At 40.9% G+C, this 20547-nt stretch overlaps 2 protein-coding genes across 2 annotated transcripts; one reads left to right on the forward strand and one right to left on the reverse strand.

Moving 5' to 3' along the window:
- Window positions 1-5753: 5753 nt before the first annotated feature.
- LOC101314987 (4-hydroxy-tetrahydrodipicolinate synthase 1, chloroplastic-like) lies at window positions 5754-8117 on the reverse strand. The gene is made up of 3 exons (XM_004306859.1): window positions 7786-8117; window positions 7431-7514; window positions 5754-6880 (listed from the first exon to the last, which is right to left on the reverse strand). Exons 1-3 carry the CDS (start codon window positions 7878-7880, stop codon window positions 5953-5955), a joined length of 1107 nt encoding a protein of 368 aa, XP_004306907.1. The 5' UTR covers window positions 7881-8117; the 3' UTR covers window positions 5754-5952.
- A 2747-nt stretch (window positions 8118-10864) lies between these two features.
- LOC101315275 (armadillo repeat-containing kinesin-like protein 2-like) lies at window positions 10865-19377 on the forward strand. Its single transcript, XM_004306860.1, has 19 exons — window positions 10865-11132; window positions 11323-11423; window positions 11575-11697; window positions 11789-11974; window positions 12077-12298; window positions 12461-12614; window positions 12939-13088; window positions 13198-13286; window positions 13659-13862; window positions 14153-14272; window positions 15496-15606; window positions 15709-15840; window positions 16486-16624; window positions 16715-16807; window positions 17666-17791; window positions 17895-18020; window positions 18434-18577; window positions 18784-18912; window positions 18993-19377. The coding sequence occupies exons 1-19, from the start codon at window positions 10952-10954 to the stop codon at window positions 19151-19153; spliced, it is 2691 nt and encodes an 896-aa protein (XP_004306908.1). The 5' UTR covers window positions 10865-10951; the 3' UTR covers window positions 19154-19377.
- The last annotated feature ends 1170 nt before the right edge of the window (window positions 19378-20547 follow it).

Consider the following 20547-nt stretch of genomic DNA (forward strand, 5'->3'; position numbering starts at 1 on the left):
AGTTTTATCGCTTGCGGCATGCATTCGATTTTTCCTTAGAAATTAATTTGGGGAAACATAAATATTTTAATTATTATTTTATTTTTGTCCACTCACTCTAACGTGTTTCAAATGTTTTCCCCTGGGCCCTTCGTTTTAAATTGCCCAGTCTGCAGAGTTCGGGTTGGATCTAGTAGGAGACGAGGCATAGTCACCCGCATTTCTGCCAGTTTTCGCCAGTAGGTTACCTGTTCAACCTACTCGTGTTTTCTTGCTTCCGCTTGTGTTTAGTAGCTCTGAATACTTTGAGATTATTGTATATTATGTGAGGTTCGGAAGTGTTGAATTAAGAGTGTAATATGAAATTTTCGAGTTAGGGTTGTCCATCTGCAAGGGAGATTTTCTTAATCTTTTCAGTAAATTTTCCTTGGAGGTGGTCCCCGCACGACTTACTCTAGGTTTCAGGGTGAAATTCGGGGTGGGTCGTGTCAGAACCCCTTGCCACAATCACAACTGAAAAGGTGATAAACTTCCTATGGCGTAATTTATACTGTCGGTTTGGAGTACTGCAAGCCATCATCACAGATAATGGGACACAGTTTGACAATGACACATTCAGAGAATTCCTCTCTGAGCAAGGCACTGCAATCTTCTATGCCTCCCCAGCACACCCTCAGACCAATGGCCAAGTGGAAGCCATAAACAAGCTCATCAAGCAAAACCTAAAAAAACGCCTAGAAGATGCTAAAGGATTATGGGTTGCCAAGCTCCCGGAAGTCCTCTGGACACTTCGTACCACCTCAACAACAACTACAGGTGAATCCCCATACCTCTTGTCGTATGGCACCAAGGCGGTGATCCCTATGGAAATGGAGGTCCCGAGTGAACGTGTCACAGCATACGATCCCGGGACAAACACCACAAGGCTACGACTCAACATAGACCTCCTCGAGGAACACCAGGCAGAGAACATCTCAGGAATGTCAACTACAAACAAAAGATTGCCCGACACTACAACAAAAAAGTTGTTTCCCGCCCTCTAAAGGTAGGTGACTGGGTCATGAAAGAGGTCATTCCCCACCCCACTGAACTCAAGGCAAAGTGGGAAGGCCCACTGGAGATAGTCAATGCCCAGGGACCAGCTACATTCTATCTCCGCGACACTGATGGCCGAGTCCTACCTTCCCCCTGGAATACTCGCCACCTCCACCTCTACCCTGTTTAAATTATCAGCACCCCAAAGCCAACATGGCAGCTAGCATTTCATTACTGTGTACTTTAGCCCGGTAGCGGCCCAAATCAAATATACACCTTGCCCATTAGCAGCCTATCCTAAATGAAGATGTTATGTTCTCCTTTTTTAACATACCGTCCCAAGAACACAGAACAAAATCACAACAAGGGCTGAACCACATAAAAACAACATTCTTTAAAGTAAACAAATATCAACCTGGACTCCCAGGCAATCCATATATAACAACTTGTTCAAATGGCTAACCACGCCACCAATATTGTTTCCAAAGCAAATAAGAAACTAAAACCTAACAGGAACAACAAAAAACTACAAACTAAAAACAATTATTTCTCCCCAGAAGACGCCCCACTTGACTTGTTCACGCTCCCACCACTCTTCGACCCGCTACCACGTCCACGGCTCTGGCTGATGTTCACTGACACCCTCTGACCATAAGCATGTTTAGAGCGGTCATGAGATATCGGGGGAGGCCTCACGGAGACATTAGGACGCACCAGGGAGCTCACCTGTTGCACTTCAGTGACCGGGGCGCCGGAATCTTCTGCACTTCAGTACGTGGCAGCGCCACAGGCCCCGGTGCTCGAGGGATAAGGGGTTCAACAACAGATGATGCAACCTGAGACACTACCACCTAAGCAGAAGGGGACCCCTCGAGACGCGGAACCCTCAGCGGCAAAGCAGCGATTGTCGCAAGTGGCCAAGGCGTGCCCACAGCAGGTACTTCCTTGGGCATGGCAGAGGATGTAGCACGCCAAGCTTCATGCTTCTTAGCCAGAGATTGCGAGATCTCAGCTTGCTTCCTTTGCTCTGGGGTCATCTGCTCCCAAGCCTTCCTCGTTGCATCCCTCTCGGCATAAAACTTGCGCATAACAACCTCATTAATCCAACCAGCTTGACACCCAGTCTTACTCAGCTCATCCTGTCCCCGGTTATAAGCACTATTCAGCTGCTGCTTATACAGGTCGCTCTCCCGGAACACCCTCTCCCCAGCCCCGGCAGCCCTTGCACACTTAAGCTTCCAAGCCCTCTCTTGCTCCGCCAAGGCATGATTCAATCCGCTACCTCAGCCTCCAGCGAAATCACCTTGACAGCAGCCACCTCCCCAGCCTCCACCTGCTTATCTTTCTCTTGAATGGCAGCTCAGCAACCTCCTTCCCAGACGCAGCAGCCTGGTCTCGGAAGACAGCAGCATCCTGCTCTAGCTGCTCCAGACGATGTGAGAGGGCACGGTTGTTCTCTTCTGCCTCTTTTAGCTACCGGCATTTAGCCTCAACATCACCCTGCAAATGGGTAACCGCTTTCTCACTAGCAGCGTACATAAGCAGCGTCGCCTGCAAATACGAATCAAAACATAAGTAAAAGGACAGAAGGCAAAAAAGGGCAACTTGCACACCATGTACACTTACCCGAGTCAACTTCTCCTTGGCGAGAGACACGCCAGCCAAGGGATCAACCTCCTCCAAGGCATTGATGTCACGAGATGGTGACGCATGTTATATGCCATTTGAGCCAAGTACGGCTGCACCTCCCCCGTACCCTCCAGTGCCTGAATGATCTCGGCAAGGCTACCCGAGCTCCCATAACGCCCTTCCTTGCGGGATTTCTTCGGCTAACCTTCACGAGACGACTCGACCCTTTCTTTCCTCTTCCGGGTCCTCGTCACGACGACTTCTTCAGACTCTTGCCCAATAGGTTCCACCTCCTCCGCCACACGGTCCTCGCCACCAGTTTGGGGCTCGCCCACATTGTCCAAAGTTGCACCATCCACCCCAACTGGCTCCGGGACAAACTCTTCCTCCACCAGAACCTGCTCATGATAGCCCCTGGGGTCGCCACCCTCAGTTTCTGTTTCCTAGTCATTCCCCTCTTGCTCACCCAAACCCATTGCTTCTGCCACCAAGGGCGGCAAGTAAACATAATCTTAATCCACTAGTTTCAACCTCACAAAGTTATCCTCACCCTAGCCAAGCTCCACCTCTTTCCCTTCGCCAGTCTCCAAGTCAATGTCGTACCGCTTGGCGTGAGCGGCCTCGACACACAACCCTTCCAGCACGTCCTCATCAGACACCTTGTCGTAAGGACCTTCCTTTTTCCGTGACCCACCGTCCCGAGGCATCGTCACTACAACAGACGAAAGTAAGGATCAAACACAGAAAAGAGAGCGTAAGTTATGAAATCATTCAAAGCAAAATACAGATCCGGGACTTGGGAATAACCGAAATGACTATAAATGCCAAGGCGGCATATCCGATATGAGCTCCTAGACTCGAATGCCCACAACTCCCGGCGTATCCGACGCTCCATCAACTCGGTTAATTTATACTCTTAGGGCACTACACAAAGTCAGCAGTCAGCAGGGGCAGAACAGTACAAACAGTAAGAAAACACGAGACACAAAGCATGGTACCTATTTTTTGAAACGCCCCGGGTACTCGGAAAGGGTGTCCTTGCCACTCTTGCCACTGCCCCCCGACAAGGAAACACTTTCGTCGCCAACCCTCGTTCGTCGAGGTGGGCAAGTCTTCCACCAAAATCTTAAGCTTCCCCCGGGACTTCAACGTTACACAACCCCGGCTGCCCTTCTTCGCACAATACGCCATGTGCCAGCACGCGTTGAACTCCTCAAAATTGGGGAACTTTTGCCCCAGTAAACGAAATAGTACCCCCGTCCCCAATATCTGCCTCAGCATATTTGGGGTAACTTGCCCCGGGGCGAGATGCAGACACGCCAAGGTGTACTGCAGAAAAGGGGGTAGCGGGAACATCAACCCGCATCTTAGCTGGTACTCGTATACCAGGGTGAAATTGTCCGGAGGATCCCAAAATTTAACATCCTTGCCAAGAGGCCGCAACAAGACCTCCTTGGGGGTACTCCAGTTCTCCCTAAGTGCTTTTAACTTTGACGACGTCATACTCTCGCCAAGAGGATCCCAAAATGAGTCGTCATCGGCCTCCCGAGATCTCGCCATGCTAAACTCTTATACCTTCTGCAATAAAGGGTCCAACGAGGACATGTGAGACCCAGCATCCGTAACAGGAATGCCCTCGCTAAGTCAAGTGCAACCTCCGCCGTAAGATAATTCACTTCCTCCTCCCACCAGTGCAAGGTGTCCGAATCAGGATCAGTCGAGCTAGAGACAACCACAATCTCCTCACTGGACACCCACACCGGATCTGTCATACCCTACATCCTCACATGTTAGACTCTCGCTACCTTAACCCTAACTAACCTGACAGCAAACCAACCAATCCCTTACTCTAGACTCTCCTAGCAAAATCGCAACTGAAACGAAATCCACAGCACTACCCCTACCGATTCGAAACAAAACAAAAGCCAGAATAGGAATTGACAAGTTCATACCTCGAAAAATTGGATTTGTGTAGTGGCAGTGAAGCTAGTTGCAAACAGCTGAGCGCTCACACCCAATCGATCGCAGATGAAATTGGACGTTCCCCAGGTTCGATCCCACAGTTCGTCGAAGCCTTTCCAGAAAACTGAAAACAACTCTTTTAGCCCTAGCCCCTCTGTTTTTGAAACGCAAAACTCCCTCCTTCTGTCTCCTCCAGGCCTATTTATAGGCATCCAAATTACCCTTGACCGTACAGATCTCCCCCATCTCAAGGGTCAGGGAATAGCCACGTCGGCCACGATCACGTGGAGCATTTACGACACGCCCCACGATCCCACACACGCGCGTCAGCTACACGCCATGTTACAAAAAAAAAAAAAAAAAAAAAAGAAACCATTACGTCCTTAAAACTCGCTATAAATGACCACGTGTTCCTCATAAACTGGCCATTTATGACACGTGAGATATGACGCAAAGGTTCGTACCAAGTACTCGGAACTCAACCCCAACCACCTCACGACTCTCGCGTGGGGACTTGGGGACTCTGCACCATGTCTCCAACTCTCGGGTAAAACACATTCTTGGCACAACTTGAGAATAACTCCCCACCCAAGAACTCTCTCTCGGACTGGGGACTTGGGGACTTGTTAATACATAACCAAAACACTTGGTCATACCGAGAATGTAACAACATTACCCGGTCGCCGGAGATCATTCCGGTCAAAACACCACCGGCAAGGCCTCCACAAGCCTCCACAGAACAGAGGCATAACAACAAAACACATGCCAAATTCGCTCGGCAACCACTAAACACCCCTGAAAGGGGAAAGGCTGAACAACATTGTGAAAGCAGTCCCACATCGGAAACCAAACGACAGAACCCCCAGTATTAGCCTATAAAACAGGCCCGAATTCCCAAAAGAGGTAAGTTTATTATTCCTCCTATACTCCCGTACTATACAAGTCGCAATCAAACGCTGACTTAAACATCGAAGAGTCAAAGACTAGGCCACCCCAGTCCCGACTCCTGACGCATTGTTGCCTATGCAGTTACAGGACCCGAAGTAAAAGATTCGACCTCCCGTCCCATGATCTCGGGAGAGGTAGAAACACTTATAGACATGAAAAGCAATAGAAAAAAGAAGTGCGCTCTGGATAACAGTAGATGTGATAACACAAACCGGATACTGATATGACCACATTCAAGCAAACTAACTTTATTGTTACACATACTAGTCCGGAAACACATTGATATCTGTAATTTTAAAACTAGTTTTATGCGACATTAAAGTACCAACAGCCGAACACTATATAGATTCTGACGGAAAATCTCAAGTTGGAAAAGAAAAGCCTAAACCAGGAAACTGGTTAATACCGATCCAAATAAGTGAAATCATCGTCATCAAGAACTTGAACATCCTTTTCACCAACAAAATGCTCCCGCCCAATTTGCTTAACCAGGTTCACAAATTCTACTCTCTTTGCAAGAGGAAGAGGTACATATGGCAGCCTGAAGACTGGTCTCACAACACCAAGTTGGGCAAGCGCTGTATTTAAGCCGATGGGGTTAGGCTCCTGAAAAAGCCACTGAATCAGAGGCATGAGCTTTGCATTAAGAGAAGGGTTCTTCCCCCCAAACATGAGGTCTCGCATCAAACCGGGAACCAAATTACTAGTAACAGATACGACTCCGGTAGCCCCGTGGTTCCACCTTGAATCATGGCACTCATCATCATTCCCACTCCAAACCACAATTCCCTTCTCAATGTGCTGTTTAATGCGATCATTTCCAACACACTCCTTGACACCCGCCAAGTTGGCATTCTGCGCCAACGTGTTAATCACCTGGTGGGGGATATCTTGGCCAGTTCGTGACGGCACATTGTATATGATAGTGGGTCCCATAGATAAGACCCTATCGAAGTGCTTAACTAATCCCTCCAAAGAGGTCTTCCCATAATAAGGATTGATGTGCAGTGCGGCATGCATCCCAACTGCAAACCCTTGTTCAGTAGCATGAACCGCTTCCCTTGTGGAGTTGCTGCCAGTGTTTCCTATTACCTTAATTGATCCACCATAACAGTTGATCGTGTGGCCTATGAGCATTATGTGCTCGTCCCAACTCATCAACTGACCTTCACCGGTTGTGCCACCAACAATCACACCTTCCGCTCCATGTTCAATTTGCGTATTAACCAACGCATCATATGCTTCAAGATCAAATCTACCATCTGGGAGATATGGCGTTTTGATGGCTGTTATCAATCTAAGTGACTTTATCTCCTCTGTAGATGTCCTGAAAACATAGATAACATGCTTAAGAATAAACCCCAAATCCTTTCAATGGAGCATTGAATTCCAATTAATCACAAGCTTTTGGTTTCAAGTTCCAACTCTTAAATGAAAAGAAAAAAAGAATTAACATCCTAACAGTATCACTTCTGAACAAATGATGCATCTACTAGAATATAAGCAGATGACTTCTTACCAACCGTGATACAGAAACAACACAAGAACACTGATAAAAGTCTTTAACAGTTGTACAATAATTAACACAACTCTAAACTACTATTTCAGTGACAGAGGAAGGCAGTATCAAGAAAATTCAATTCTTTTATCTTGTAAAAAAACAATACATGTTCTAGCCTCTATATCAATACCCCATCATGACTGGAACCTAGATTCTAAACAGAACTATATCCAATACGAACATTACGAATTCTATTATCAGCACTTGCATTTGCTTCGTCTTATCCTAATTCATATCTCAGAAACGAAAATATCTAAGAACACAAAAACCAATCACAATCCAGAATTACAAATCACATACAAGTAAAACAGCATACCTGTTTTTAATTTCAAAACTTCGCATTGGAAGATGAAAATTCGGCACCACAGCTCCTCGTGGACTCCTCCATTTCACAGTCCTACTGCTCCAAATTCAAACAAAAACAAAATCAATCAAATAGTTTAGTCAATTATAATACTACGCTTCTTTTTCCATTAAATTAATTAATCAAAACTCCAATCCATAACAACAAAAACCAAAAGCTAAAACCACTGAATCTAATAATGAAAACTCCAATCCATAACAACAAAAACCAAAAACTAAAACCACTGAATCTAATAATGAAATCACAAGTACAATAAACTACGAAGTAAAATAATAATAATGAAAGAGCGATGAGATTAGAACCAAACCTCTTGTAGCTTTCGTTAACATTTCGACGCGGAAGCAAGAGAGACGACGACTCTCTCAGGCACACACTGCTGCTGCAGCTCTGCAACGTCGCCATATCTGGATTGCGAAACCCGATCCGAATCGATTAGCGGAGCTCCGAAAGCTTGGGGAATTATTCAGCGGCGCGGAGTAGAAGTTTCAGCGAATAGTGATGGTGGAAATGGGAATGCGAATGGTGGTGGAGGTGGTGAGAGAGGAGGAGAAGGAGGAGGTCGGGTTAGAATGTCGGGCCATGAAGTCGGGTTCGGGTCGGAGATAGAGAGAGAGGCGGAGAATGGGGTGTGGAGGCTGCGGGAGGATCTGTGTGTGTGAGGGAGAGATTTTAGGGTTTTTGAATGGGGTTAGGTAGTGTCTCAGATTCTGACACGTGTTGTGTACTTTGAATATTCTAGGATGAGCTGGTCTTCGGGTCAGAGACTCGGACTCGGGTGTTGAGCCCAGAAGAACTGAAGGACTTGGATTGTAATGGACCATCATCAATTGACTTTTGGAGGCCTAAAATTTTTGATAAAAGGGTTAAAATGTTGAACCATTTGATGGATATGTACTCTGCAGGTTTGTTCAAAAGTGTGAATGTGTACACTTGAAATGACAATGGCTTAGAGGATTTGAAGTTAGGTCTTTGTTTCCTCTATACTCTTATCAGAATTGTATCGATGGAATGGCTTGATTGCGATTACTTGTGAAAATGCAAATCATAATAAGCTACATGAGGCATGTTATGGTGGATTTCATCACTACTCCTCGAGCCATTGTCGTTAAGAATATCAGTTATTGATTAAGTAAACATTATTGGTATCGAAAGTTTGTAATCTCTCATAAACATCATTTTATGGACAATTTACTTGACATCTCAAAAACACTTTAAGAACAAGACAGTTATGAACTTATAATAACTGTTGGTTCGTTAGAAAAGATGTCATAAGAAAACAAGTGTGATCGATGATCTCTTTATAAGGGTGATGACATGAAAAAGTTAGAGAAGTTCGAGTTTACTGATATCTTCTGTTGAGATAACTTTAAGTATGCATTAGTAAATGGTTATATGATTTTTGGCATGAATTGTTCCTGTATCATGCTTAGAGTTCTCGCCTCTTTTTTATATTATCAACCCTTGAATAATAATGCAATTCAATTAAAGCAGTTGAACTAGTACTTAGATTCATGCTCTATCAATTAAGCATATGTATACAACTCGTTCGATCAGGTATGTATACTAAATTTCCGTATCTCAAGTTTCGAAAAAGGGTTAAAATGTTCAATTAAGCATTTGTATACAACTTGTTCAATCAGGTATGTATACTAAATTTTCGTATCTAAAGTTTCGAAAATGTCAAAACAATATATGAGGCATATATAGTATGTGGAGTCGTTAGTTAGTTCGATTGGATTCATTGAAATCGGCAAGAGACTTGCTCGACCTTTGGCTTGTATATAGACTTGGTCGCCGTTAGCTCACGGTGGACCGGAAGCTCTATGTTCTTCTCGACGTTCGTTTGGGTCACTCTCCGTTTTTGCTTTGTTTAGGGCCCCCTTATGTAACTGTGTAGCTCTTATTAGTTTCTGTTGTTGGGTTATTAATGTATCATCGAATTATCTTTGGCCAGAAAAATGTTAGACCGACATGTAAAAGTCCTCCAACAAAAATAAAAGTAATAAAGAAGAGACTAGAGTATTCATGCATTGTGGCCAAAAATCTGAAAAGGTCACAATCATACGTAGACATGTCTCGCATACTACTACCCTTCGAAAAATAAAATAAAATGTCACATGCTTACGGCACTGTTAAAAGTGAGATACTCCATGTGATTTGTTGGGGCCTTGCGGTCTACACAATGTCACGGGTATGGCCAAAACAAGTATGGGTCATTTTGGCACTTTGTTGCTAAAACCCTTCATCATTGTTTTCTTAGTCTCTAATCAGTATAGTCACCAAAGTCCAGGCACGTTTGCTTTCCGTTTTTCAAGTATTTGTGTTCCTCCATTCCTTCCCTCCATTCGCATGCACTGCCTTTTGCATCAAAAGCAAATAAAGCACGTCCTGTTTCACTGCTCCAACATTTTCTTTTGTTGCGACACACCAAAAATAACATAAAGTTTCAAACTCGTTTAGAATTTTTCTCGTTGATAGCTGCATTATTACTGCTTCATGATTTTACATGTTTATGAGTTTAATGAGGTTTGTCATTAATTATTAAATCAAGATACGATCCAAGGTGTATATTTTTAGTATGTAAAATTGTTAGGGTAAGTACCCAATATGTCGCGCCTACTATTTGTAATATCCATTATGTCGCGCTTACGCACTCACGAAAGTGAGATGTTTCGTGTAATTTGATGCATTTTTTTTATTATTAAGTAATTAACAAAATTAATATTTTAATTTTTTATTAATAAATTTTTTTTATTTAATTAGGAGTGAGATAACAAGACCATCTCGTTGACGTTAGCAAGTTAGAATTACACCCATACAGTTAGTATTTGGACCAAGGTCCACAAGAGGTACTTAGCAAAGACAAACTAATCTCTTACCACAAACGCACAAATCCGGAAGCCCCTCAAACATGTCAGCCACAAACTTGTGAAATTTGTGACTCGAACTTTTAATATATAAGTTCCATACTAAGCAGTTCGACCAACTATATCACACTACGCAATTATAATAGAGATCTAGTTAGTTCATTTGCGAAATAAGGGGAGAAAATCTTCAATGCTAGGTCTACTCATAACTCATCTTCCAAGCCAACATCTAAAGGAAAATTCACTTACCTCCCAAGCTATCCAAAAACAGTTGCGATCTTGCAATCTCACTAAATAGCGGTCCGTTCTTTAGGTACAACGTAAACACAGGTCACACTGTCACAGGCCCCGTGTGAGGACATTTTCGTAATTCTTCACCTCTTCAAAGTTTAAAACCCCGCGGGTCCCACCCCCAATCTGCGACTCTCTCTGTCTCTACCGTCGTAGGCCCCACCCTCCCTCCCCTCTTTGTCTCCCCCAAACCAAAACCCACTCCTCCTTTGTTTTCTTTTTCTCCTTCACTTCGAAACCAACGAGAGCCAGAGAGAGGACCCCGCCTTCTTTCTCTTCCTCTACTCTACTCTCTCAGCACAGCTCAGCTTAATAATGGCGTACCGAAACGGCGTCGCGGCGAAGGGCGCGGTGAAGCTGGATCGCCCCGTCGGCTTCCGAACCTCGTCGTCTTTCAAGTCCAAGCTCCCTCCCTCTCCCTCCCCCGGATCCGCCCTCCGCCGCAGTGCTCCGTCGTTGTTCGGCGGCTCTGCTTCTAGTAAAGACGATCACGGAGGTTAATCCGTTCTAAAACTCTAACCCTTGTTTGAGTTTGTTTGTATTGATTTGAAATTAGTGAGGAAAAAATTGAAGTGTTAGTGCTGGAAATGATTTTCGAGCTCGGATTCATGTTTGTGATTAAATGAGAAAATGTAGTATTATTATGTGCGAGAATTGATGTTTGATTTGGTTGTTGTGTTGAATAGTGCCGGGAAGAGTTAGAGTGGCTGTGAGACTGAGGCCGAGAAATGCGGAGGAGTCGGCAGCCGATGCTGATTTTGCGGATTGTGTGGAGTTGCAGCCGGAGGTGGGTTAGGTTGATTTGTTGCATTGCTGTTTTGAAAGTCTAGTTTGCAATGCCGGTGGTGTATGTATGGGTTTAAGTTTTTGGGTTGGATTTTGAGATTGTGGTGCGAGTAAACTTAGTACAGTAATGATGGTTTGATGTTTGTGTTCAGCTTAAAAGGTTGAAGCTTCGGAAGAACAATTGGGACACTGACACCTATGAGTTTGATGAAGTGCTTACTGAATATGCATCGCAGAAGCGCGTCTATGAAGTTGTTGCTAAGCCTGTTGTGGAGGTTTGTATTGTGGGCTCGTGTGATATTTTCCTATAACCTCTTATGTGACATTGTGCAGCAACTCATTGCTTTTTTTATTTTTATCTTATAGAGTGTTTTAGATGGTTACAATGGGACCGTGATGGCTTATGGTCAGACGGGTACGGGGAAAACATTTACTCTGGGACGACTAGGGGAAGAAGATACATCTGATCGCGGGATCATGGTTCGTTCAATGGAGGACATTTTGGCTGATATATCCTTAGAGAATGATTCTGTCTCTGTCTCGTATCTGCAGGTCTGATTTTTCTACTTCTCAACATATTTACTTTTCTATATTCAAAGTTTATTTTTTATTGTTCAGAAAATTTAATGTTGATTCCCACCCCAAAATGTGTAGCTTTATATGGAAACCCTCCAAGACCTACTGGATCCAGCAAATGATAATATTCCCATTGTTGAAGATCCAAAAACTGGAGATGTTTCTGTACCTAAGGCAACTGTTGTAGATATCAAGGACCAGTTAAGTTTCCTGGAGCTGCTAAGAGTTGGTGAAGCTCATCGTATTGCTGCTAATACAAAGTTGAATACTGAATCTTCTCGCAGTCATGCCATTCTCATGGTAAATAATTGACTAGCTATTGTCTATATGCTTTTGTTGTACATATCATTAGTATTTTTAATCTGATGGATGAAAAAGTATCATAGCTTCTTGCCAGTGAACTGTTTGAATATCTTTGACTCAATAATTGGAACATTGATGCTTATAATTTCCTTAGTGCAGGTAAATGTTAAGAGGTGTGTAATGGGAAGTGAAGATCACGTTTCGATTGAAAACGGTGATTCTTCTCACTTGACCAAGCCTTCTAGACCACTTGTCCGGAAAAGCAAACTTGTTGTTGTAGATTTGGCAGGTTCGGAACGCATCCAGAAATCAGGTGGATATCCAACTTGTGATCTGCCAATCTTTTAAAATTTTAAAGATTAAGGTGTTTGTCAGTCTGTATATTGCATGTCCTTATGTATATGTGTATTTCTACAAGTCAATCTCATGATCTGCTTCTCCATATCTTTATATTATGGTCTTTTGCTTGCCACCTGCTGGAGCCTGGAGGTGGGGTGCAAAGTTTAGCTGCTCAGTAACCTGCTTAATAAGTTGCATGGCTAAGATCCCGATAGTTTTATAGTTAGGCATCATTTTCCACTGTTCAGCGCAATTGCTTCAGTATCTGATGCGTCTTTTATTTTGGTCGTTGGTGCAGGAAGTGAGGGACATATGTTAGAGGAAGCCAAGTGTATCAATCTATCTCTTAGTGCATTAGGGAAGTGTATTAATTCTCTAGCAGAGAATAGTAGTCATGTACCATTTCGTGATTCAAAGCTTACAAGATTGCTTAGAGATTCATTTGGTGGTAAGAACCAAGATGTCTTTTTTATCTCTGCAAACCTGATCTCAGCAGAGTAATGAAAAAGAAAAAAGAAAAAAAGCATTTGCTCAGTCTCTCTTTTTTTCTTTCACAGGATCAGCGAGGACCTCACTAATTGTTACCATTGGTCCTTCTCCACGCCATCGAGGAGAGACTTCAAGTACCATACTATTTGGGCAAAGGGTTAGTTATAATATTTACGAGTGCGAGTTGCTGTTATGAGTTATGCTCTCGATATAAGAATACCAATATAAAGTTCTTTGATTTTTAACAGTTAATTAGATAGGCTCCTATTAATCTTTTTTATGAAACATGAACCATTGGTATTTTTGGTAGTCATGCATTCTGTAGAACATTAGAAAGCTACTGTTGTTTGTTATTAATTCTTTTACGAACAGAAAAGCAAAAATGACTATATGGATTTGCAATTTTCATTAAGTTCCTGTCTTGTCTGTACAAGCAGTCCTTTTTCTAGTAATAACCTGGAAATTTGTACATAGTTAGCATTTTTCGATTCTTTGAATATCATTGGATGTGCGATTTCATTGTTGGCAGGCCATGAAGGTGGAAAATATGTTGAAAATAAAGGAAGAGTTTGATTACAAAAGTTTGTCGAGAAAGCTTGAAATACAAGTGGATATGCTTATTGCACAAAGTGAACGGCAGAATAAAACTTTACAGGATGAAGTTGAAAGACTAAATCTAGAAGCAGAAAAACGTATTTCGGAGGTTGAAAGAAACTTTGCCGATGCATTAGAGGTTTGTGGAGTCATTTCTAATGCAGATTACAACTGTCTCTTTAAGTATTAGAACTTTTTTTTTTTCCTTGAAGTATAGAGTTCTTTTGGAACTCTCTTGGTAGAAATGGTACTGCTCTTTGTATTTTTTTTATCTCTGAGTAATGTTCTTCAACAAGTCATCCAAACCTTAATAACTGCTCTAAAAGGATTCTCTCGGATTCCATGCTTGTTTCACAAATAGTTTTTGATTCGTTAATTACTTTGTCTCTGGTGTTTAGAGTTTATTAAGTATTTTCTCTGTCTCTGTAGAAGGAGAGGCGAAAATGCCAGATGGATTATATGGAAGCTGTTAAGAAGCTTGAGGAGAAGTTGGTATCAAATCAGAAGCAAGACCATGAGGGCATGGCCAATGGTAAACGCAGTGGAGAGGTGATATTTCGAAGAATTATTATGTGTTATGATATGTTTTCTTGAGAGACAGTTTTATTCAAGCAACAAGTTCTGTGTTGAGTGTGGTTTTTAGTGTCTTCACTTGTTGGCATCATCATCAGTTGGGACTCGTTTATACTTTCCTTTATTATGCATAGGGATTTATAATTTCTCTCTTTGTCATATGGAATCTATGAATATTCAATGTGCATTTCTTCAGAAGTTTGTAGCGTTGGTGCATGACCATCCAAATTATTCTAAAACACATAATTTTCTGGAGGTTTTATCCATCCAATTATTTGGTCCTTTGCTAAGAAACCCATATCAATTGTCCTACAGAAAGAATACAATAATATAAATCCACATTCATGCATTTTGATCTATGTTGGAATACCAGCTCGTCTGTTGGATATAATTTTGTTTCATGCTTCATATTTAACTTCTTGTTCCACAATTTGGTGTATTGACAAACACTCTAGTGCCTAATTTATTGGATTATCTAGGGTGTTTTTTGGTCTAGGGAACATATTTCCTGCTTTCTTTTATTTATAACATCACAGACCTTGAACTGTTTCCGGACCCATTCCTATGGCCATTCCTTCAATACTTCTGGCAAGAATTGTATGGGAGTCGTCATCGGAGGGATGTCCCAAATGACCGTCTCATTGAGCTTTCGGCTCTCAGATGCTACCGGGTTACCTTGTTATAGCACAAGATCTGCCTCTTGGCTTATGTCGAGTTATTGATATTTGTCTATTTATATATGATTATTAAGTATTATTATTATTTATTTATTTATTTTTAATTTTGCTATTACTAGTATTTTTTAGTAAAAACAGAAAAAGACCTGTGTTATGGATTTCTTTATTTTTCTTCATGTAAACATGATTAAAGTTGGGCCAAATTAAATTGGACTTGATGAACATTGGAACTTATAAACTGGATTCTCTTTCCTGTTCTCTTTATAAACACAGCTGATGCTCTGATGCTTAACCTTACCATCACCTCAAGCACTTGTCCCTCTACTGCTACATTTTCTCTAAACCCTTGTTTCAGTAAGAATAAGACTGCTAGTAATAATAATATATGTTTGTACTAGAATCGTCGGTTTACTTGATGTTGGTTGGTCTGGTTTTTGGGATATGTAGATCTGTGGATGTGACATATATGGGATTTGGCATGTGACAAGATATCATCTCATCATCTTGTGGATTGCCTTTCAGGAAGCGAGTGCGGTGCAGGAGTTGCTCCGAAAAGAAACTCAACTTCGAAAGGAAGCTGAAAAGGAGGTGGAAAATCTTAAAAGTCAACTGGCGCTATTTACACAATCAGAAGTATGTATTTCTTCCCTAAACTAGCATCATCTGGTTTATAGGTTTATTTCATTTCTAAGCATGGAACTAATGTTAGGTTTGGTATTTGTTTTGGTATACTAGGCAGGTGGAACTGCAGAGATTGTAAGGGTTCACAAAATGTTAGAAGAGGAGGCCCAGCATAAGAAGAAACTTGAAGAAGAAATTGTTGTATTACGTAGTCAGCTATTGCAATTGAATTTTGAAGCTGAACAGGTAAGCAATTTATAGAAGTTTGAATAAAAGCTATTTGGTCCTACTTTACTAGTATGGGGTTTTGCAATCTGTACGTAGACCCTACAGTGACTTCTGCCTTCAATCCAATAGCAGAAGTCATTGAGATTTTACTGTCACAAATATAAAAGTTGATGGTTTAGGGTTGCCAAGGTCTAAAGATTTACCCAATATCTGTGTGAAGTTTCTGTTTTTGACAACTGATACTATGTAAAAGTGCACAAAATCTCTTGTTCTAGTACATTTTAGTTGTTTTTACACAATTTCCATCAATATCGGGATTTTGTTCATTTATTTGTTAATGTCTGTGTATCAGATCTTCAATATATTATTTTATTGAATCCTTCTTTTATTGCCTATATCTTGTTATCCATTCTACTAGGATTATCTATGTCATTATATCACAACCAAGATAAAATGTGTCAAAGATTGTGAACAAAAGGGGCATATTTTTCCAAGAATTGCTTTCTTAGTGTCTGTATGTAAGGGAACTATGTTGCTTTTTTTAGGAAACTTTTTTAGGAAACTAAGTGAATAGTTTGGGTTGAAAACCACATATTTGTAATTAGCCTTTAGAATGATCAAAATTTGTTTTGCAGAATCTGATCTCGTTTTTTGCATTTGTAGATGAGGAGCTGTTTTGATAGAGCCGGGCCTGCAAATGGGTATAGTAGTGCAGATTCTTCTATGTCTTCAGTAAGGCATTCATATCCCAGAGACGTTGGGAATGGACCAAAGGCACCTGTTTCCACACTCTTTGAACAAGGTGGTACTAAATATATGTAAAGTACAATATTGCCAGCACATTTCAATCCAGTCATCTCTCATACATGTTTTTTGTCTTTCAATACAACAGTTGGATTGCAAAAGATTTTGTCGTTACTGGAGTCAGAAGATGCTAATGTGCGTATTCATGCTGTAAAAGTAGTGGCCAACCTAGCAGCTGAAGGTGGGTAGATCTCTCTGCCATGTGCTTCTTATGTTTCCGAGTACCACATAGATCCAATTTCCTGCTGCTGCTGCTTGTTTTTTTTTTTTTTTCCAAATCATCAAGATTAGGTGCTTATCTTTACTATACAGCTGATATGTTTAGTTTCAGTATTGTCATCCTGTTCAAATATATAAGGTTCCTTGGAAAGCTGAGCCAGTAGCTTAATTGCTACCCTATTGCTTTTATATTCATGGTTCTACAGTTATGGAAAATTACAGAAAAGTAAATGCTTGCTTGGTTGAAAAGTAAGTTGTGCGTTGTACACTCAGGTTTATCGTTGGTGTGGTTGTACTACTTAGCAAAGACACAATACCTCCACATAGCTATATTTTTTGTTATATTTATTAGTTTATTATTACATCTATATGTGCTTGTATTGCCGGTTGCTGCTACTGAGTAAGCAATTGGCAGTATTCTACTGCAAATGCTTTTCTTTAGGCTCTGAAAGCAGTGAAACATTGTTGGCTACCTAAGTTAATCTTCTGAGTTGCATCTTTAATTTCCTTATCCAAATACATTTGGGTCCTAGGTTTTTATATATTAGTTCTTGCAAAAAAAATATTATATAATAGTGATGATTTGGTGGACAATAAGATATCAGTGTGGTTAGAAACCGACTGATATAACTAATCCATTACTTGACTGTGTGGTTTACAAAATCAGGAGTGCAAATTTCAGTTCTCTATTATATAGTCGTATACTTTTTCCTTCTCAATAGATATATTTTTTTTTTTGTGTTTGTACCAAAAAAAAAGAAAGAGAAGTTTTGTTTTGTGCTCTTTCCTAGAAGTGATGAATCTTGGATTTCTATTGCAGAAACAAACCAGAAGAGGATTGTTGAAGCTGGTGGTCTTACTTCGTTACTAATGCTTCTTAGGAGCTTTGAGGATGAGACTGTTCGAAGAGTGGCAGCCGGTGCAATTGCGAATCTTGCAATGAATGGTGATGGAATAAGTTTTTTTTTCTTTATTTCTTTCTTTATTTTGAGAATTTGGATATGTTATTTAACTTCCGAAGTTTCTTTGCTTCCTCTCTGGCATAGCAGAAGCCAATCAAGAACATATAATGGTTCAAGGTGGAATTAGTTTGTTGGCCACAACGGCAGCTGATGCTGATGATGCCCAAACCCTTCGCATGGTTGCTGGAGCTATTGCTAATTTATGCGGCAATGGTATACCCTTATCTTTTCTTTATATTTAAGCCTCTTTTTTTTTCGTCTTTTTGAATATTTTCTACCTTTAGCTCTAAACGATTCACTGTCGTCCGTGAAACTAAGTCATACGAGATAATTCACTGACATGAAACGGAACAGAAGTTTTTTAATAATCTAACATCTGACGAAGCAACTAATGGGTATAATTTGAGTACATTTATACACGAAATTCCTTCCATAATGGAAAAATTCATTTTCTGTCCCTAGAGCCCACATATTAATCTTTTTTTTTTCTTTTTAAACAGAGAGTCCTTGAACTAAGGTTGGTAAGTTTATGAGTAGGGTTCAGAGGGATACTTTTTATAATTTGGTAATTCTTAAATTCTGTCTTCTTGCCTCAAAATACTTCATATTTTTGTATCGTACCACAGACAAGCTACAAACAAACCTACGGACTGAAGGTGGCATCAAGGCTTTGCTAGGAATTGTAAGGTGCGGGCATCCTGATGTCCTTTCCCAAGTCGCACGTGGAATTGCTAACTTTGCTAAATGCGAGTCCCGAGCATGTACTCAAGGTAAGAACCTGTGGTTCAAACTTGACATTGCCAGTCACTTTGACTGTTACCAATTGTTGCTCATAATCAAAATTGGAATTTGATTATCTTTTTATGCCAAATGAACAAAGTGAGCATCTTTGCTGACCTACTATTAGGGTCTGAATTTCCATTTGATGAGGTTTCTACTTTCAGTGTTTCAATATTAATATGCTGACCTACTTTAGGGATAAAGAGTGGAAGGTCCATCTTGATAGAAGATGGGGCACTTCCATGGATTGTGCAAAATGCCAATGACGAGGCTGCACCTATCCGCCGCCACATTGAGCTTGCACTCTGTCACTTGGCACAGCATGGTATGTGTATCTATCTTATCCTGTGCAATATCTTAAATATTTTATACTTGCTCCTTACATATTGGGTATTTGAATCACAGAGGTAAATGCAAAAGACATGATTAGTGGAGGTGCCCTCTGGGAGCTAGTTCGTATTTCACGGGACTGTTCACGAGAGGACATTAGGACTCTTGCTCGTCGGATATTGAATTCAAGCCCTACCTTCCGTGCTGAACTACGTCGATTACGGATAGACTACTGATTGCCATGGGGATGTGCTGCTTTAGATTTATTTTGTTGTCTCCACTAGGTGAGAGCGATACAGACACATTCATGATGCTCCTGTACAGGCCTGGGCAAGAATGGTGTCAAATTCTTCATCATCGGTTGAATTTCTCTCGCAATTTTGTGTAAAGTAAGCGGGGTTTAAGGTTATGTGTTCTTTAGCTCTGTTTCGCTAGCAACTGTATTTGTTGGTCATCATTGTAGAAGACAAATTAAAGGAATGATCTGTAGTTGCTTGAGCGCGAGTCGAGAATGGCAGCACTTCTCCATGATGTATGATTTATTCTGCTGTAAAATGATGTATTATTTAACTGTCTAAGCAATGATAATCGCCATTCTTTAGTTTTTTGAATGCTGAATCTCATGATTACCATGGTTTTCTCAATGTGCACTCTAACAATGAGCATCCAGAAGATTAGCATTTTTCCCACTCGTCTATTCTCTGTTTCTTGTGAAGAGTGGTGAAGGGTAGAAATTTGCGACGAGTATACATATCATCCCACGTAGCAGGTTCCTCTCTTTTGGCATTTTAGCACAGAATATATCTCAGAACTATAAGAACAGGGCAAAGAGACTTGAACTTCATAAACCCTTGAGGCTGGTTTGGACAAAGAGACTTGGAAGTCTTGAACTTCATAAACCCTAAAGGCATTGACAGTTATATATGGAACGTTGTTATCTGATTAACTTTTACTTAATTCTCTTTGAAGAAGTCTTTAGTGACGACATATGATTAAAGAGGGGACCCTGAACTACTATTATGTTGTGTTTGGATAAAGTAATATCAATTTCCATAGAAATTTCAAAATCATGAGAATTACAATTCCATAATTCTATAAATTTAAATTTCATTAATCAAGAATTCCGTTGTTTGGATTTCCATGATATAGAGTTTTAAAATGACAAGAATTTGTATTTAGACTAACCTCAGTCAAAGAAATTGACAAATGACATCTATTTTATGAGGAATTCAAGTCGGGAATTTAAGTTTCCAAATTCCACGATTATTTTCATGTGGAAATTACTAATTCCACGGGATAAGAATCCAAATGGGGGAAACAATCCTAAGAAATTAGGAATTTTGTTCTAGGATATTCTCTATGTGTGCCTTGGCCTTATGCCAATAGGATATGTAGTTAGACTAGATCTATGTATTCATATCCTTACCATATTGGTATTGTGTAATTCCCTATATAAAGGGCTCCTATCAATGAATAAGATGATTCTCTTGCTATCTCTTTGTCTCTACACTTTATTCTTCATCACGTTATCATGCACTTCGTTCTAACCCTAGAGCCAATAGCCCACCATTTTTTTCCAAACCCTAAAAACCAAACCCTAAAATCGGGCAGCCTTGTTTTTCCTGATTTC

This window comes from Fragaria vesca, linkage group LG7 (genome assembly GCF_000184155.1).
Source record: "Fragaria vesca subsp. vesca linkage group LG7, FraVesHawaii_1.0, whole genome shotgun sequence".
In the NCBI taxonomy this organism is placed as follows: Eukaryota; Viridiplantae; Streptophyta; class Magnoliopsida; order Rosales; family Rosaceae; genus Fragaria; species Fragaria vesca.

Coding starts and splice junctions, on each gene's coding strand:
- LOC101314987 (XM_004306859.1), bottom strand. CDS start 7,880: ATGGCGACGTTGCAGAGCTGCAGCAGCAGTGTGTGCCTGAGAGAGTCG. Junction 7,515..7,785: donor GTTAACGAAAGCTACAAGAG/GTTTGGTTCTAA, acceptor AATTTGGAGCAG/TAGGACTGTGAAATGGAGGA. Junction 6,881..7,430: donor AGTTTTGAAATTAAAAACAG/GTATGCTGTTTT, acceptor CTATGTTTTCAG/GACATCTACAGAGGAGATAA.
- LOC101315275 (XM_004306860.1), top strand. CDS start 10,952: ATGGCGTACCGAAACGGCGTCGCGGCGAAGGGCGCGGTGAAGCTGGAT. Junction 13,287..13,658: donor CCATACTATTTGGGCAAAGG/GTTAGTTATAAT, acceptor CATTGTTGGCAG/GCCATGAAGGTGGAAAATAT. Junction 18,021..18,433: donor TGCTAATTTATGCGGCAATG/GTATACCCTTAT, acceptor ATCGTACCACAG/ACAAGCTACAAACAAACCTA.